The sequence below is a fragment of the Vipera berus genome (assembly GCF_964194415.1).
Source record: "Vipera berus genome assembly, chromosome: 6".
NCBI classification, from domain to species: Eukaryota; Metazoa; Chordata; class Lepidosauria; order Squamata; family Viperidae; genus Vipera; species Vipera berus.
The window spans coordinates 8566201-8584242 of record NC_138208.1 but is presented as its reverse complement, the minus strand read 5'-3'; the positions used below and the strand labels follow the sequence as shown (position 1 = coordinate 8584242).

At 41.9% G+C, this 18042-nt stretch overlaps 1 protein-coding gene across 3 annotated transcripts in view; it reads right to left on the bottom strand.

Annotated features, from left to right (window-relative positions):
- The window catches only part of ITPR2 (inositol 1,4,5-trisphosphate receptor type 2), a 182328-nt gene that overhangs the window by 76292 nt on the left and 87994 nt on the right, over nucleotides 1-18042 (bottom strand). For 2 of the 3 annotated variants that reach the window (XM_081330822.1, XM_081330820.1), the window contains exons 23-34: nucleotides 16899-17031; nucleotides 14670-14727; nucleotides 12448-12613; nucleotides 10531-10704; nucleotides 9845-9934; nucleotides 9224-9349; nucleotides 8019-8141; nucleotides 5841-6041; nucleotides 5088-5339; nucleotides 3266-3391; nucleotides 1823-1951; nucleotides 753-873 (exon numbers count right to left, since the gene is read on the bottom strand). In XM_081330822.1, coding sequence (XP_081186948.1) covers nucleotides 753-873; nucleotides 1823-1951; nucleotides 3266-3391; nucleotides 5088-5339; nucleotides 5841-6041; nucleotides 8019-8141; nucleotides 9224-9349; nucleotides 9845-9934; nucleotides 10531-10704; nucleotides 12448-12613; nucleotides 14670-14727; nucleotides 16899-17031 — 1699 coding nt within the window. The remainder of the gene's footprint in view (nucleotides 1-752; nucleotides 874-1822; nucleotides 1952-3265; nucleotides 3392-5087; nucleotides 5340-5840; nucleotides 6042-8018; nucleotides 8142-9223; nucleotides 9350-9844; nucleotides 9935-10530; nucleotides 10705-12447; nucleotides 12614-14669; nucleotides 14728-16898; nucleotides 17032-18042) is intronic. The other variant, XM_081330821.1, reaches the window with a different exon arrangement.

Sequence of the window (18042 nt, the reverse complement as noted above, 5' to 3'; positions counted from 1 at the left end):
GATGATGATGATGATGATGTTGGAAGGTACCTTGGAGGTCATCTAATCCAACCCCCTGCTCAGGCAGGAAACCCTATACCATTTCAGACAAATGGCTGTCCAGTCTCTTCTTAAAAACTTCCAGTTTTAGAGCATTCACAACTTCTGGAGGCAGGTTGTTCCACTGGTTAACTGTTCTCACTGTCAGGAAATTTTTCCTTATTTCTAGGTTGCTTCTCTCCTTGACTAGTTTCCATCCATTGCTTCTTGTCCTGCTTTCAGGTGCTTTGGAGACTAGCTTGACTCCCTCTTCTTTGTGGCAGCCCCTCAAATATTAGAAGACTGCTATCGTGTCACCCCTCGTCCTTCTCTTCATTAAACTAGTTTAATGAAGATTCCATGCGATTCCTGAAAGGAAGATGTTGTATTCAGTTCTTGCAGGCATTGAGCGAGACGAGGGTTCAAACAGCAACAGGCTTTATTGAAGATAAAGAACAGAACAGAACAGAACAGAAGCAAACTAATAGCTGCTGCACAGCTATTTATACGGTTGGCCTCTAGGCGGCGACCAATAGATTTAAAGCAGCAGTTTCCTGCCCTAAACCTACTTAACAGAGTTGAGACAGCAAGTCTAGCTCTGCACAAGCAACCGTTACATAACATATAAAAGCAGGTCAGCCATTAAGCAAGCAGTTAGACATAAAGCAAGTGATTTAAGCATATAAGGCCAATACATTACAGAAGAATTAAAAAGAACCGTTGCAATTACCCACCGACTTCGGCTAATGTTTTGATGCAAGATTCCACCGAAGACTTTTGAGCTGGGTTTGGCCAAGTACAGTTGTAAATTCTGAAGGCAGATTGCAGCAGCTGGATGAAAACAGGCTGGTGTGTCTAAAGGAAGTAACGCAAGGAACACATTCATTCCCACAGCACAACATTTGCCCGTTCAGGAAATGAAACGCAAATATGTGTGTTACAATTTATTTAACACTTGTAAATATTCCTCTGTTGACAAAGGATTTTCCTGTACGTTGTTTTCAAGTGGCACTTACCAAACTGCCTTTGAACACAACCAAGGGTGACAACCTGTTTTATTTTATCCCATTAGAGCTTTGTGCCAGGAATTCCAGATCAGGAAATAAGATATGCAAGCTTGGCCTTTTTCTTTTTTTAAAAAAAGCTTTTTGGTAAAAGACCCATACAGACGGTCCTCCACTTACAACCACAATGGGGCCCCAAATTTCTGTGGTTAAAGGAGACGTTGGTTGAGTTTTGCCCCATTGTACGACCTTTCTTGCCACAGTTTTTAAGCAGTTCTTCAGTGAGTAACCTGGTTGTTAAGTGAATCTGGCTTCCCCATTGACTTTGCTCGACAAAAGGTCACAAAAGGGGGAGCATCTGACCTTGGTACAACACAGCAACGGTCGTAAGTATGAACCAGTTGCCAAGCATCTGAATTTTGATTACCTGATCGTGCGGAGGCTACAAAACTGTGAGAAACGGTCATATGTCACATTTTTCAGTGCCTTTGAACGGTCGCTAAATGAACGGTTGTAAGTCAAGGACTACCCACATTCTGCACAGCCGTTATAAGTACTGTACAAAACACTCTACCGTGCTTATGACTGTTATAAGCATAACTGTTACAAGTACTCCAGGCACCACAAAACGCGGAAAGGCTCTAAATGTATTGTGGCGTCTGGCCTTTGAGCTATTTCCTCATATTGAAAAAGTATTTTTCTGATGGAAGCGTTAGTTAAACATTACATAAACGCGATGTGGCACCAATGCCTCCATAACGTGGCCTCCCAGCTAATTGTCTCTGTCACCAACTGCTTACCTGGAGGCTTGTGCTGTTGTCTGAAAACGGAGAACTGAAAAAGCCACTCACTATACTCATTACCGGCTCGGTGACATATTTTTCGAGAGATAAATCGGCATGTTTCCTGTCTGTGCTGGTGTTACAAACCTATTTGTGGGGGGAAAAAAGTGACTATGTGAAGAATCAAAAAGATACAAACACTCCATTCATTCATCAGGTTTTAAGTCAGCAACGTAGTGCAGCAGACATGACAATAGTCAGTAGAAGTGGGAGTCTAGGTTTTTTTCCTATTTTCCTTTTTTAAGGGCTTAAAGAATGCACAGGTTTCCCTCCATCCATCTTTATATCTATCTATCATCTATTTATATCCATCTATCTCATATCTCTATCTCTCTACCTCTATCATCTCTCTATCTATATCTATCTATCTATCTATCTCTCTATCTCTCTATCTCTCTATCCATCCATCCATCCATCCATCTATCTAGCATCTATCTATATCTCTGTCTCTCTATCCCTATCTATCTCTCTATCTCCCTATCTATATGGGTCTCTGTCTGTCTGTCTGTCTATCATCTATTTATATCCAGCTATCTCATATCTCTTATATCTCTATCTCTCTACCTCTATCATCTGTCTATATCTATCTATCTATCTATCTATCTATCTATCTGTCTGTCTGTCTGTCTGTCTGTCTGTCTGTCTGTCTGTCTAGCATCTATCTATCTCTCTCTCTATCCCTATCTATCTCTCTATCTCCCTATCTATATGTGTCTGTCTGTCTGTCTGATCTATCTAGCATCTATTTAAATCCATCTATCTCATATCTCTAATATCTCTATCTCTCTACCTCTACCTCTACCTCTATCTATATCTATACCTATATCTATACCTATATCTATCCATCTATCTATCTATCTATCTATCTATCTATCTATCTATCTATCTATCTATCTATCTCTCTATCCCTATCTCTCTATCATCTATATGTGTCTGTTTGTCTGTCTGTCTATCTATCTATCTATCTATCTATCTATCTATCTATCTATCTATCTATCTATCTATCTGTCTGTCTGTCTCTCTGTCTCTCTATCCCTATCTCTCTATCATCTATATGTGTCTGTCTGTCTGTCTGTCTGTCTGTCTGTCTGTCTGTCTGTCTGTCTATCTATCTATCTATCTATCTATCTATCTATCTATCTATCTATCTATCTATCTATCTATCTATCCATCCATCCATCTATTTTAAAATCATTCTTAATATCAAGTTCAGTTCTCGGTTTGAAGGATACTTGCATCATTTAATTCTAGTGTTTTTCAACCTCCGCACCTTTAAGATGTGTGGACTTCAATTCCAAAGGAAGTTCTCTCTCTATTTAGCTAGATAGCAAAGTAAGTTTAAATATTTTTTAAAAAAACACCACTTAAAATCAGATTTCTGAAAGACATCCAAAGGCTTACCCTTGCCATGTCAACCAGAAAATTCTCAAACAGCTTCCAGATGTGGTTGCTGGTGTAGATTTCCTTCATTTCCACTTCAGTGTCCACATAGCAGTGATTGACAAAGTTGACATATGCAATCTTGATCTGGAAGTTCAAAGGAATTTTCACTGATGCAAAACAGAAGCATAGCCACGGGATTTTCCCACGCTATATCACAATCATTCAGCAAAGTTTTGTGCTACAGTTACAGAATCTAAGGCAATGCTTCCTTTTCAGAAGTGTATTACTCGGGGATAATAATTGGTCTTCTTTTCAGCAGTAGCCATAGCAACAGCACTTAGACTTATGTACCGCTTCACAGTGCTTTACAGCCCTCTCTACACAGTTTACAGAGTCAGCCTATTGCCCCCCCCCCTCCCAACAATTTCAGTCCTCGTTTTACCAACCTCGGAAGGAAGGGTGGAAGGCTGAGTCAACCTTGAGCTGGATCGAACTCCTGGCAGTCAGCAGAGTCGGCCTGCAATACTGCATTCTAACCACTGTGCTACTACAGCTCCCTAATAATAACAGGATTATTAAAGATGGGTGCAATTAGTAAGAATGAAGAAGGGCATACCACAGTAGTTCTCAAACTGTGGTCTGTGGACCCCTCGGGGGCCCCAATATCATCGCAAGCCATCTGATCAAGCCATCTGTGACGGCTTGAAGAAATGTTATGATTTATATCTTGAGTTAAGTCTTGGTGATCCATGGCCATGGTCCATGACCACAAAAGGTATTTAAACGGGGTCCATGGTTGAGAACCATTGACATACCATCTTCATTTTAAATGGCAAACCATTGTTTTTTGTGACTTTTCCTACTCCGGTTCCCAAACCATGTTACCATTTTAGGGGAGATCAGTTTCATTGCTTTAATTAATGGCTTAATTAAGAGCTGTGGTGGCCCAGTTGTTAGAATGCAGTATTGCAGGCTAATTCTGCCCACTGCCAACAGTTCGATCCTGACTGGCTCAAGGTTGACTCAGCCTTCCATCCTGAAATTGAGGACCCAGATTGTTGTGGGCAATATGCTGTCATTGTAAACTGCTTAGAGAGGGCTGTAAAGCACTGTGAAGTGGTATGTAAGTCTAAATGCTATTTCTATATCTATTCCTGTTTCTATTCTAATAAAATAAAATAAATATTCTAGCTGTGAGGGGCGCAGTGGTTAGAATGCAGCATTGCAGGCTGACTCTGCTCACTGCCAGCAGTTCGATCCTGACAGGCCTCAAGGCTGACTCAGCCTTCCATCCTTCTGAGGTCAGTAAAATGAGGATCCAGATTGTTGGGGACAACATGCTAACTCTGTAAACTGCTTAGAGTAGGCTGTAAAACACTGTGAAACGGTATATAAGTCTAAGTCAGGAGTAGGCAACCTTGGCTCTTTTATGAATCGTGGACTTCAACTCCCAGAATTCCTGAGCCAGCCATGCTGAGAGAAAAGGGAGAGGTTTCCAAGCTGAGCCATGCTGGCTCAGGAATTCTGGGAGTTGAAGTCCACGAGTCATAAAAGAGCCAAAGTTGCCTACCCCTAGTCTAAGTGCAATTGCTATTGGTAAGTGCTATTATTATTTTCTTAACTCTTTTGCTGTAACTGCTATAACACAGAGCAGAAGGCCTATTTTTAGCACGACTACTCAACGTGCAATTAAGATTCATCTTCTTATTCATTTTTTTGTTTTGTTTTGTTTTGTTTTTGTAGTCTAAAGATGGGTTTATATAAAACTCGGGTTACCTCAGCAACGTCCGATATCAAAGGCCACCTTATTTTAAGAACATGGCAGTAGCATTCAACTTACCTCAGGTATGCAGTCATCGTGCGTGACCACTCGGACGATGTCGTCCAAGGGAAGGAGAGAATTACATTTGATCTCGGTGTAGACATTTTTGCCTTCTGTGCAGGCTGCCAACAGTTCCACCAGGGTGATGTGGTAAACCAGAGGTCCACTCTCGTCTACTCGGTCTCGCTCCGAGCACATCATTTGAAGGAGGACTGGGAAAGACGCTCTGTCATTGTAGAACACCAATGCATCTTCACCTCCGTTGACCAGCTGAAAGGAGACCTGGAATTATTTCTCATCCAGAGAAATAATTTCTTCCAACGGGATTGGAAGAAACTTTAGAGGTCTTCTATTCAATCCTTTGCTTGAGCAGCAGACAGACCCCATACTAATACAGACAGATGGCTGTCCAATCTCTTCTTAAAAATCTGAGGGGATAGAAGGCGAACTCATCAAACTTGCAGATGACACCAAGCTGGCAAGAATAGCCAACACTCCAGAAGTTAGGCTTAAGAGACAGGAGGATCTGGACAGGAGGATCTGGACAGACTTGAACGGTCCCTCAGATAAGCTGGTCCTAAGCCATGATGGGCTTTCAAGGTGACAACCAGCACCTTGAGTGTTAAACGTTATCATCGATAAATTCTTGTCAGATGATGGTACTAAAGAACGAATTCTCCTTCATTATGACCTTGTGATGGTTGCAATAACTCCTGGAGGGAAAAACAAACAAACCAACAAAGAGGTAGCCTCTTGTGTCCCTTAACCTACCTCTGTCATAACCATATCCTGGCACTTCTTGACGTATTTCCCATCGGCCTTGACAATGGTGTGCAAAAAACGCAGATATTCGACGTGGCGGCCGTGCGTTTCTATGAAGTGGACAAAATGCTGCACCACCCGCTCGCTAATCTCATTGCACAGATGGTAATTGTTGGTGAAGATGTGCCGCATGGTTTCAGCCTCAAGAAGCTAATTTAAAAATGGAGAAGAAGAAAAAGATTGTACGATAATGTAAGTGGTAATTTCCACGTAACATTGTGTTGGATAACCTCTCTCTCTCTCTCTCTCTCTCTCTCTCTCTCTCTCTCTCTCTCTCTCTCCCTCCCTCCCTCCCTCCCTCTCTTTCTCCCTCCCTCCCTCCCCCCTCCCTCCCTCCCTCTCTCTCTCTCTCTCTCTCTCTCGCATTTTATTCCTCAAGGCCAGAATTTAGTCTCACTTAAAAATTTTCATATTTTGAATCAGACTAAATTCGGGCCTTGGAGAGGTTGAACCGAAATGGATCAGCAGAGAATTGTCACAGCAGTGGGACAACATCTCCAAACAGGATTTAAGAAAGGAGACCTGCTATTCTATCCCATCTTTCAAATAAGAAAACATAGCCCCGAATACCAATAAAGGAGAATATTTGTAGCTCAGGATTGAAACAAGGGGTCCTTGGTGCTCTCTGAGGTTGGTTGTTTTCTTGCAAATGTTTCATTACACAAATGAAATGTTTCATTACACATTTTTTTACACGCTGTAAAAAAGGTGTTGAGACTCTAGAAAGGGTACAGAGAAGAGCAACAAAGATGATCGGGGGACTGGAAGCTAAAACATATAGGGAACGGTTGCTGGAATTGGGTGTGTCTAGTTTAATGAAAAGAAGAACTAGGGATGATATGATGGCAGTGTTCCAATATCTCAGGGGCTACCACAAAGAAGGTGGGGTGTCAATCTATTCTCCAAGGCACCCGAAGGGAGGACAAGAAGCAATGGATGGAAACTAGTCAAGGAGAGAAGCAACCTAGAACTAAGGAGAAACTTCCTGACAGTGAGAACAATTAACCAGGGGAACAACCTGCCTCCAGAAGTGGTGAATGCTCCAACACTGGAGGTTTTTAAGAGGAGACTGGACAGCCATCTGTCTGAAATGGTATAGGGTTTCCTGCCTGAGCAGGGGGTTGGACTAGATGACCTCCAAGGTCCCTTCCAACAATATCATCATCATCATCATCATCATCATCATCATTATTATTATTATTATTATTATTATTATTATTATTATTATTATTATTATTATTATTATTATATAAATTAGATAACATTACCACTACTAGAGAGGAGGAGGAGGAGAAGGAGAAGGAGGACTGTGTGATCCCTGGTGTTTTCTGAGATTGGTTGTTTTCTTGCAAATGTTTCATTATCCAAATTAGATAACATCACCACTGCTAGAGGGGGGCTTGTGGAGAGGCAGAGAAGGAGGAGGAGGAGAAGGAGGAGGAGGAGGAGGAGGAGGAGGAGGAGGAGGAGGAGGAGGAGGAGAAGGAGAAGGAGAAGGAGAAGGAGAAGGAGAAGGAGAAGGAGAAGGAATAGGAGAAGGAGAAGGAGAAGGAGAAGGAGAAGGAGAAGGAGAAGGAGAAGGAGAAGGAGAAGGAGAAGGAGAAGGAGAAGGAGAAGGAGAAGGAGAAGGAGAAGGAGAAGGAGAAGGAGAAGGAGAAGGAGAAGGAGAAGGAGAAGAAGGACTGTGGGATCCTTGGTACTCTGAGCTTGGTTTTTTTTCTTGCAGATGTTTCATTACCCAAACTAGATAACATCATCAGTGGTAGAAGGGAAGGGAGTTTGCAGAGAGGAAGAGGAGGAAGAGGAGGAGGAGGAGGAGGAGAAAGAGAAGGACAAGGAGAAGGACAAGGAGTAGGACTGTGGGATCCCTGGTGCTCTCTGAGCTTTGGTTGTTTTCTTGCAGACATTTCATTATCCAAACTAGATAACATCACCAGTGCAGCACTGCATTAGTATTGATGATGTTACCTAGTATGGTAGTGAAAAAACTTCAAGAAAACAACCAAGCTTAGAGAGCAACCAAGGCCCTTTCCTAGCCTTGAACATTCAAGGGCAGAATCACGCAATCTTTTTGGATACAAATACCGTCCCTTCCAGGGAGAAATTCATCCATAATTAAATACTCACCCCAGGGGTTAAGAATAGGTTGAGGTGTTTATGAAGAAGGATTTGATTCTGGGAGTTTCCACGACAGAAGTTCTGAAGAAACAGGTGCGCTAAGGTCATAATTTCATTCATCTTTTGGTCAGTCTTCAGTCGCAGTCATTATTTCAGTTGTGAGATGAACCAACAAAAGGAAAAAAAAGTTAAGACATTAATATTGGCAGAGGTGGACTCTTAACACATTACGTGTTTGGTAGTCAGTCAACACTGGTAGAATCCACTGTAAACAATCCATGTTTGTTTGATTCGCGCGCATGTTCAATTCAGATTTATTACACCCCTGGGACCAGACACAAAGAAGATATTGAATAAACTAAGTATTTCATTCATGTGGATGTGTGTGCCTGTCTGTCAGAGTAAAGCATTCATAAATTGAGTCCAAAAAATCATTAAGAACATAGTTACTAAAATAGTTCCAAATAAAACACTGTTACAGCTACGTATGTTCTCAAAGCAACTTTACATTTCACCCCTGCATGTGAGACGAAAGACACATTTCTAAAATAATGAGCAACTTGAGAAAATGTCATTTCATTTCTGCAAAAAAAAACACCAAGCCAGTGTCTTAATAATTTATTTTACCACTCTGAAAATCTTTTGTCTACATGCAGTCCACGATTTACAACCATCTCTTTAGCGAGCATTCAAAATTACAACGGCCACTGCAAAAAAAGTGACTTATGACCATTTTTCACATTTACAACCATTCAGGCATCCCCGTGGTCACGTGATCAAAATTCAGAGGCTTGGCAACTGGCATGTACTTGTGACGGTTGCCGTGTCCCGGGATCACGTGATCCCCTTTTGCGACCTTCTGACGAGCAAAATCAAAGGGGAAGCCAGATTAATTTAACAACCGGGTTACTAATTTAACGACTGCAGCGATTCACTTAACAACTGTGGCAAGGGAGGTTGTAAAATGGGGCAAAATTCACTTAACAACTGTTTCGCTTAGCAACAGACATTTTAGGCTCCATTATGGTCGTAAGTCAAGGATTATCTGTAGACGTCCAGCTAATCTATGTCCATTAACAGCCAAAACTGAAAAACCCCGCATTTCAATTTTTGCTTCAGGGTGCCAAGAGTTTCAAAGTGAAAATAACCTCCCTTAATTATAACAATTTAATTATTTGCATTAATTACCACTGCCAAATATATCCAAGCCTCACCTTCTCATAGGGGATTTGAAGAAGATCCAACACAACGCTGTGGGCTCCCATATTTTTAAGCAGGCGCTGCTGCTGATTTCGACATTTTTTATTTTGAATGCAGAGCCCCCGTAATCGGATCAAAATCTGTGGATAAAAAGTAACACATACTGGATATATTTTTTTCATAAATGAAGGTAAATAAACATGTCCTGGGATAAGATCCAATCTGGTTTAATTTTCTGAGCTTTCGAACCTGTGCTGGAGCCCAGCTTCAGGGAACTTCTCTCTACTAAAACATGAGCTTTGGGCTATTCTGTGAGTTGTATTCATGTGGTGCCTTCCTATTGGTTGATAGGTGTGTTGAGGGATGGCAATTGGCTGTTGTTTCCTTCTGCTGCCAGGTCCTCAGCTCCCAAGTACTTGATCAGCTGGTGGTAAATCAGCACTCCTGTCAATTCCCAGGCTTCCAATGTTTCCCTGGCTATTTTTGTACCTGTTCAGCCAACAAACTTAGTAACTGCGAAATTGAATGTATGTCCTCGTTCACTGCAGCGTGAGGCTACCAATGAGTTTGGGTCTCCTCGTCTGTTTTCATTTTACTAAAAAAATGTACAATTTTACTGTAATATTTCAACATACCTCCATAACTATATTATAGTTGTTACTCTTATTGGTATCGATCTGAGGTTTCTTACTCCCATCCTGGACTGGACTTAACATGTTTGAATCCTGTAATTTCAAGGAAGAGTCAAAAAGCAAAATTTAAATTGCTGTCACGTAAAGCAGTTACTTATGCTCTGATTATTAACTAAGGCTGTATTTGTATCTTAGGTTTTATTTTATATGTCTTTGTGAAGTGTTGTTAGGAAGAGAAGAGAAGAGAAGAGAAGAGAAGAGAAGAGAAGAGAAGAGAAGAGAAGAGAAGAGAAGAGAAGAGAAGAGAAGAGAGAAAAGAGGAGAAGAGAGAGAAGAGAAGAGAAGAGAGAGAAGAGAAGAGAAGAGAAGAGAAGAGAAGAGAAGAGAAGAGAAGAGAAGAGAAGAGAGAGAAGAGAAGAGAGAGAAGAGAAGAGAAGAGAGAGAAGAGAGAGAAGAGAAGAGAGAAGAGAAGAGAAGAGAAGAGAAGAGAAGAGAAGAGAAGAGAAGAGAAGAGAAGAGAAGAGAAGAGAAGAGAAGAGAAGAGAAGAGAAGAGAAGAGATTTGTCTAGAATGGTAGTTACAATAAATGTAAGATAATAATAATAACAAAAACATAACAAAGCTTGAAAAACTGTCAAAGCCTAGGAAAATGAAAGTAGGAAGTGATCAAAGCTAAAGAAAAAACTCACTTCTATAGGTTCCTCACTTCCTTTTGTTTGATTTTCACCTAATACACTATTTTCATAATTACTGCTTTTTTGGACCCAAAGTTCTGATTTTTCCACAGTCAGTCTTAGCTGGTCAAGGTCAGCTTTAATTTGCTTGTAACTGTCCACATCTTGGTTAGACACCAGCAGTTGGACCTGTAAATAGTCAGAATTCAACAAAAGACATTTTACCCCAAAGGTCTGTTCATCTGCTTGTGATGTCATGTTACAAAATGGCGCTTTTGAAAAATGCTCAGAAAAATTGCTTTTTACACATCTGGAAAAATAAATAAAGTACAAAGGATTTCATTTTTAGACACTGGTAAGCATAACAAAATAAAAACAGTATTTTGTTTTCTTCTCCTGCTTTTGCCGAGTAAAGAAATTCTAGGCTATTTTCCTGGTATTCCTTCGCTGATAAGCATCCAAATCTCTTCTTGAACATTTGGAAATGTTTTCCAGGGAATGTGTAGGTATGTGAATGTAACTGTAATCACACGTACATTATTCATTTTCTGACAAGATGCTCCCAGCATCTTCAAAAGATTTTCACCCTCAGTTCCTATGTTGTTATCATAGGCAAAACTGACTGAAAAGCTCTTCTTGGCTTACTAAAATTATTAATTAAGTTGGGGTCAATCCAGATTTGAAACTTAGTATCTACATCAGCCCTGAGGTTCAATAGAAATCGATGTAAAATAGCCCTTGACTTGCGACCACAATTGAACAACAATTCTGTTGCTAAGGGAAACATTTCTTAAGTGATTTTTGCCCCGTTTTACAACCTTTCTTGCCACAGTTGTTAAGTGAATCACTTCAGCTGTTAAGTTAGTAACATGGTTGTTAAGTGAATCTGTTTTCCCCGCTGCCTTTGTGGGTCAGAAGGTCGCAAAAGGGGATCACATGATTCCATCATCAATATGAGTCAGTTGCCAATTTTGATCACCTGGCCATGGGGGAATGCTGCAATGGTCGTAAGTGTGAAAAATGGTCATAAGTCACTTTTTTCAATGCCATTGTAACTTTGAATGGTCACTAAATGAACTGTTGTACGTCAAGGATTATCTATACCAGGGGTAGGCAACCTTGGCTCTTTTAGGACTCGTGGACTTCAACTCCCAGAATTCCTAAGCCGGCCACGCTGAGGGGAAAGGGAGAGGTTTCCAAGCTGAGCCATGCTGGCTCAGGAATTCTGGGAGTTGAAGTCCGTGAGTCATAAAAGAGCCAAGGTTGCCTACCCCTGATCTATACAGTCAAAGTGTTCCTTCGCTGTTGAAGATTTGTCGTAGACAAATGCTTATTCAGATTCAGAAGGAACAGCATTCAAAATGGGAATATCATAATGCTCTATTTTTTCTCTACAGAAAAAGAACATCTAACCTGACATCTAAACAGCAGTTTTGACTCACCGTGTAAAGAAAATGCACAAACCTTATTGTATCATATTAAAGTATGCTTGCAGACATTTATCTCCTATGACAACTGAAGGATAGGTTGATGCAGTGTGCTAAACCAACATTTTGGGAGGCACGGTGGCTCAACGGTTAAGACACTGAGCTTGTCAGATGAACAACTGACAGGCTGGGTTCAAGACCCGAGCGTGCATGATAGGGTGAGTTCCTGTTCCTTGCTCCAGCTCCTGCCCACTTAGCAGTTCGAAAGCACGCAAGTGCAAGTACAGTAGATAAATAGGTACCACTTCGGTGGGAAAGTAAATAGCGTTTCACGCACGTCGGTGTTTAGTCACACTGGCCACATGACTACGGAAAATGTCTTTGGACAATGCTGGCTCCGTCGGCTAAGAAAGGGAGATGAGGACCACTTCCTAAAGTCGGACACGATTGGACGGGAGAAATTTTCCCTCTCCCTTTTTTAAAACAACATTCTGGTGGGATGTACCTGCTTAAATGCTTGCAACACTTCTGCTCTCTGACTGAAGTGCTTAAACAAGAGTTGCAGAGCTCCTGAGAGCAAAGGAGGGTAATCGTGCATTATAAGATGAATCAAGACTCGCAAAAACGTCCTGCCCCCTTCATCGTCCAGTTGCACGGCGTTCTTTTCCTTCCTGCATAAAAAAGAGAGAATCTAGTGATAGCAACGCGTGTGACGTTAAGCCTCTTTTTTTTTATTGAAAAGTTTTAAAATACAGTTTTCCCTTAAGAAACCCCCCTTCCCCCTCCCTGCTCCCCCCCTACCTCCCCCCAACCTCCCCCCCTCCCCCCCCTCCCCCTCCCCCCCCGACTTCCCAGAGCTAAATACAAGGTATATATATAAAAAGCAATCATAAACAATCATATGCTAACAACTATAAGTTCTAAAATCCATCACTCTCTAGCTTATATAGGAAAAGACACACCTTAACAATATTAAATATATATAAAAAACTAGAATAAAAAAAACAAAAAAACGAAAAAAAAAAAACGAAAGAAGACTTATTCAAATGCTACGTAAAACTTCTTAACCCTATACTTATTCTGGATAAACTCAATCCATTTTCTCCATTCCATAATATAGCGTTCTTGCGAATGATCTTTCAAATAAGCCGAAATCTTCGCCATCTCTGCCAGGTCGGAAACCTTTAAAGTCCACTCTTCTATGGTCGGCAGTTCCTCTTTCTTCCAATATTGGCCTATCAAAAGTCTTGCCGCCGTAATTAAGTTCAACATCAGCTTAGTGTCCACAACTGTAGCGTCTGCAATTATTCCCAACAAAAAAAGTTGCGGACAAAACTTTATCCTGTTTAAAAATCTTCTGCATATTCCACCAGACTTTTATCCAAAAAGCCTTAACCTTTTTACAAGTCCACCATATGTGGAAATACGTTGCATCTTCATCACCACACCTCCAACACTTAGGCTGAGACGTTAAGCCTCTTTAGATGGGCCATTCTGAAGAGTGGGTTCATTCTGTTAGGAGGATCACTTGGGCCTCACTCAAAAGTGGAGGAAGAGATTCTTGTCGTCTTGGTCAAAACAAGGAATAAGGAAAAAACCAGGAAATCCTTCTGTTTGATATGCTACGCTCCATATTTGCCTAAAACTAAGAATTCGGGCACTAGAACGCTATTGACAATAGACGGGACCAAGCCCTCAGCTGGCTTTATATAATTACAATTTCAAGTTTCCTTTCTGAGTCTGTTCAATTAGTCAGATTGTTGTTTCGGAGACTTCCTTCTCTGAGATGCTTGGAATCTAACCATCGGAGAAATTTTAACAGAATGACAGAGTTGGAAGGGACCTTAGAGATCTTCTAATCAAACCCCTTGCTCAAGCAGCAGACCCTAGACCAGGGGTGTCAAACTGCCGGCCCACGGGCCAGATGCGTTGTGCCGAAACCGTGCCCACACCGGCTCCGGCAATGGGGGAAAAGTCGTGATATGTCGCGACACGTCACGTGATGTGGCGAGTTTGACACCCGTGCCCCAGGCCATTCCAGACAAATAGCCATCCACTCTTTTCTTATAAGCCTCCAAGGATGAAGTAACCACAACTTCTAAAGGCAAGCCATCCCTCTGGTTAATTGTCTTTGAATATTCTCATCTTGGTCTACTGATCAAGACCAACAGAATACGCTTTCACACCTGAAGTTCAGGAACCTGAACTGAAAACAAAGCTTAGCCCGCTGCTGTTTTTTACGGATAATTTGGTAGATCTGAAAAAAGATTTTAACGGCGAATTTGCAGTGTAGTGCAGTGATCTCAAGCTGTGCAACTTACTACCCCGGCTACGGCAACGAGTGGATGGTCTTGAGTTTTTTTTGTTTTGTTTTTTGTCAAGCAGAAGCAGTACGGCTTCCAAGCTTACTAAAAGTCCCATGGAGAATATTTGTAGCTCAGGGTTGAAATGAGAGGTCCTTGGTGCTCTCTGAGCTTGCTAGTTTTCTTGCAGACGTTTCATGACCCAACTAGGTAACCCCATCAGTGCTGCCGATCTGTGCTTACTAAAAGTCCTTAGGACTTTGCGAAACCTTCTGAAAAATTAAGAATGCCACCACAGAGAAACAGGAGCGTGTTGTTGCGCTGTCCAGAGTCAAATATAAAGATGAATTAAAAGTATTAATAGAGCAAGAGAGTGGGAAGCGGTTGGTCAAGCAAAAACAGCAGGCCAAAGACATGAGCTTACCTGCCAGCAAACATGGTTTCAGCTTCAGCTGCAATTTCATCTATATCAGGAACAGCTGCTACAATAGAAGACGGCGTAGAGTCAGCACTATAAAAAACATCCTCCTCTTTTCCTAGCTTTTTTTTTTTGCAAAAAAGAACTGATCAGTGGCAACTGGTGTGAATTAGAATAACAGAGTTGGAAGGGACCCTGGAGGTCTTCTAGTCCAACCCCCTGCTCAGCCTGATACCCCTATACCCGTGGTGGCAAACCTATGGCACGCGTGCCACAGGTGGCACGCAGAGCTCTCTCTGTGGGCACCCGCGCTGTCGCCCCAGTCCTAGGCCTTCAGTTGGGTTTTATAAAACCTTTTCGCTTTAGGCCTCCGCCGCCGTGTGCACACACACAAAAAAAAAGGTTCAATCAATCAATTTCAACTTCTCGCGGATAAAAAAAAGATCTTACAAAGTTGGAATTGATTGAACTTTTGAGTCCCACCCAGTCTGCAGTTATCACTGCAGCCACGCCCACCCAAAGGGCCACGCCCACCCGGCATCCAACGATACATAAGCGGGTTTTGGGTTGCAGTTTGGGCACTCGGACTCTAAAAGGTTCGCCATCACTGCCCTATACCATTTCAGGCAAGTGGCTGTCCAACTTTATAATTCACAGGCTCCATTTTTACGAGTCGATACTCACACGCGATAGCTATGAGTGGCATGGCTACTCATAGATCACTTGTTTGCCACTTGTTTCCCCAACTTTCCCTTTAGTGCCCCCAAGATAATACCTACCATCTCAATTTAAGGGCTGGGCACATTCCACACGCAACGCAATAATGTCGCTTTCAACGTACTGCCCAAGAATGAAAGCTCACTCATGTGTATTTTGCCCTTTTTGGACCACAGACAAGTTATGATACATAAAATCATTGAATCATAAGGCTGGAAGGGACCGTGAAGGTCTTCTAGTCCAATTCTCTGCCGAAGACAGGAGTTTTTATATCATCTCGGACAAATGGTTGTCCAAACTTTTCTTGAAAAGCTCCAGCGATGGAGCACTCATAACCCTGGAAGGCAAACTGTTCCACTGATTAATTGTTCTCACTGTCAGGAAATTCCTCCTTAGATTCAGGTTGAATCTCCTCCTGACCAACACCCACTAGATGCTTCCTGTCCTGCCTCCAGTGCTACGGAGATAAAAAAATGTCATCCGTTTCCCTGCGACAGCTCGACAAGGATTGGAAGATGCTATCATGTCCTTATTTTCATTAGACTAGACCAGGGGTAGGCAACCTTGGCTCTTTTAGGACTCGTGGACTTCAACTCCCAGAATTCCTGAGCCATCCATGCTGAGGGGAAAGGGAGAGGTTTCCAAGCTGAGCCATGCTGGCTCAGGAATTCTGGGAGTTGAAGTCCACGAGTCATAAAAGACCCGAGGTTGCCTACCTCTGGACTAGACATTCTCAATTCCTGCAACCGTTCTTCAAACGTTTTAGCCTCCGGTCCCCTGATCATCTTTCTTGCTCTTCTCTGCACTCTTTCTAGAGTCTCTTTTTTTACATCGTGGCAACCAAAACTGGATGCAGTATTCCAATTGTGGCCTCTTTGATACAATATAGAGCGGTACAGGCAGTCCTCGACTTACGACCACAACCGTGCCCAAAATTTATGTCGTCAAGTGAGACATTTATTAAATGACTTTTGCCCCTTTTTACAACCTGTCTTGCCATAGTTGTTAAGTGAATCACTGCAGCTGCCAAGTTAGTAACACAGTTGTTAACTGAAGCTGACTTCCCCGTTGACTTTGCTTCTCAGAAGGTCGCAAAAGGGGATCACGTGACCCTGGGACACTGCAAACAGTCCTAAAGACGAGTCGGTTGCCAGCGGTCTGAATTTTGATCATGTGACCCTGGGGACGCCGCAACGGTCGTTAAGTGTGAAAAATGGCCATAAGTCCCTTTTTCCCCCCGTTGCCATTGTAACTTTGAATGGTCACTAAATGAACTGTCGTAAGCCGAGGACTGCCTGTACTGTCACACTTCCGCATGATCTTGATGCTGTCCCTCTGTTGAGGTAGCCTAGGATGGCGTCGCAACCACAAAAGCAATTTTGCATCACAGGCTTTCATTCCTGCATCTGACATCATGATGGACTCTGATGCTAATTTCTCACTGGGCTTGCTACAGATGCCTTGACGAAGGCTCTAGTTTGAAAGAAACCATTGTTACCTTGATTCAACCTGGTTTACCTGAGGTGATAGGTGGTGAGTCGGGTGGCGGCGTTGTGGAATTGTCAACGTTTTCATTGTTCTCCCCAAATTCCTTCTTGTAAATAGATAGCAGGTAGGATATTCGGTAATCAAGGCGAACGCTAAGGATAAACTTTACGACATACAGTAGACTTTTGAGCCTATTTTTCAGCCGCACACAAAGACCATTTATTTACGAAAATCAAAGTTGCTACTATGGCAGTAAAATAGATTTTAAAATGAAACAACACGTTTGTCCCAATTAGAAGGGAACGTTTATAGCTCAGGGTTGAAACGAAGGGACCTTGGTGTTCTCTGTGCTTGGTTGTTTTTTGGCAGACGTTTCATGACCCAAACTAGGTAACATCATCAGATCACAACCCACCAACATTGATAGGGCAAGCCACTAGTATATAGACAGAGAGCAAGCCTCACTTCCTTCTGGCACTGATGATGTTACCTAGTTGGGTCATGAAACGTCTGCAAGAAAACCATCAAGCTCAGAGACAATCAAGGACCCCAACGCATTTGTCATTCCAAAAATTAATCCTTTTAAGTCCTTCATCCTTGAAGGTTTGAAAAATAGTTCTTGTTATATCCAATACTAATAACTAAAACGGAGCTAAATTAAATCTTTAGTCAGGCAGCTAAAAATTCTGATGTTAATGCAAAATTTGTCTGGAAAAAATGACCCTACCTTACATCTTCATACATGTCGCTTGGGGTAAAACACAGGACTGGATTTCAGCTTTCATTTTCATCTCTTTGTATGTATGTTTGTGTCTATGTACTGAGAGCTTATGCACCGAAGACAAATTCCTTGTTATGTTCAATTGTATTTGGCCAGTAAAGAATTCTATAAGTAGTCCTCAACTTACAACAGTTCATTTGGTGATCATTCACAGTGACAAAGCACTGGAAAAAAAGGACCTGTGATCGTTTTTCATATTAATGACTGCTGTAGCACTGTTGATCATGGTGACATGATCAAAAGTTGGAAGGTTGGAAACTGCTTCATATTTATGACTGTCGCAGTGTCCCGGGGCCAGGTGATCCCCTTTTGTGACTTTCTGCCAAGCAAAGTCAATGGGGAAGCCAGATTCACTTAACAACTGGGTCACTAACTTATCCCACCGCAGTGATT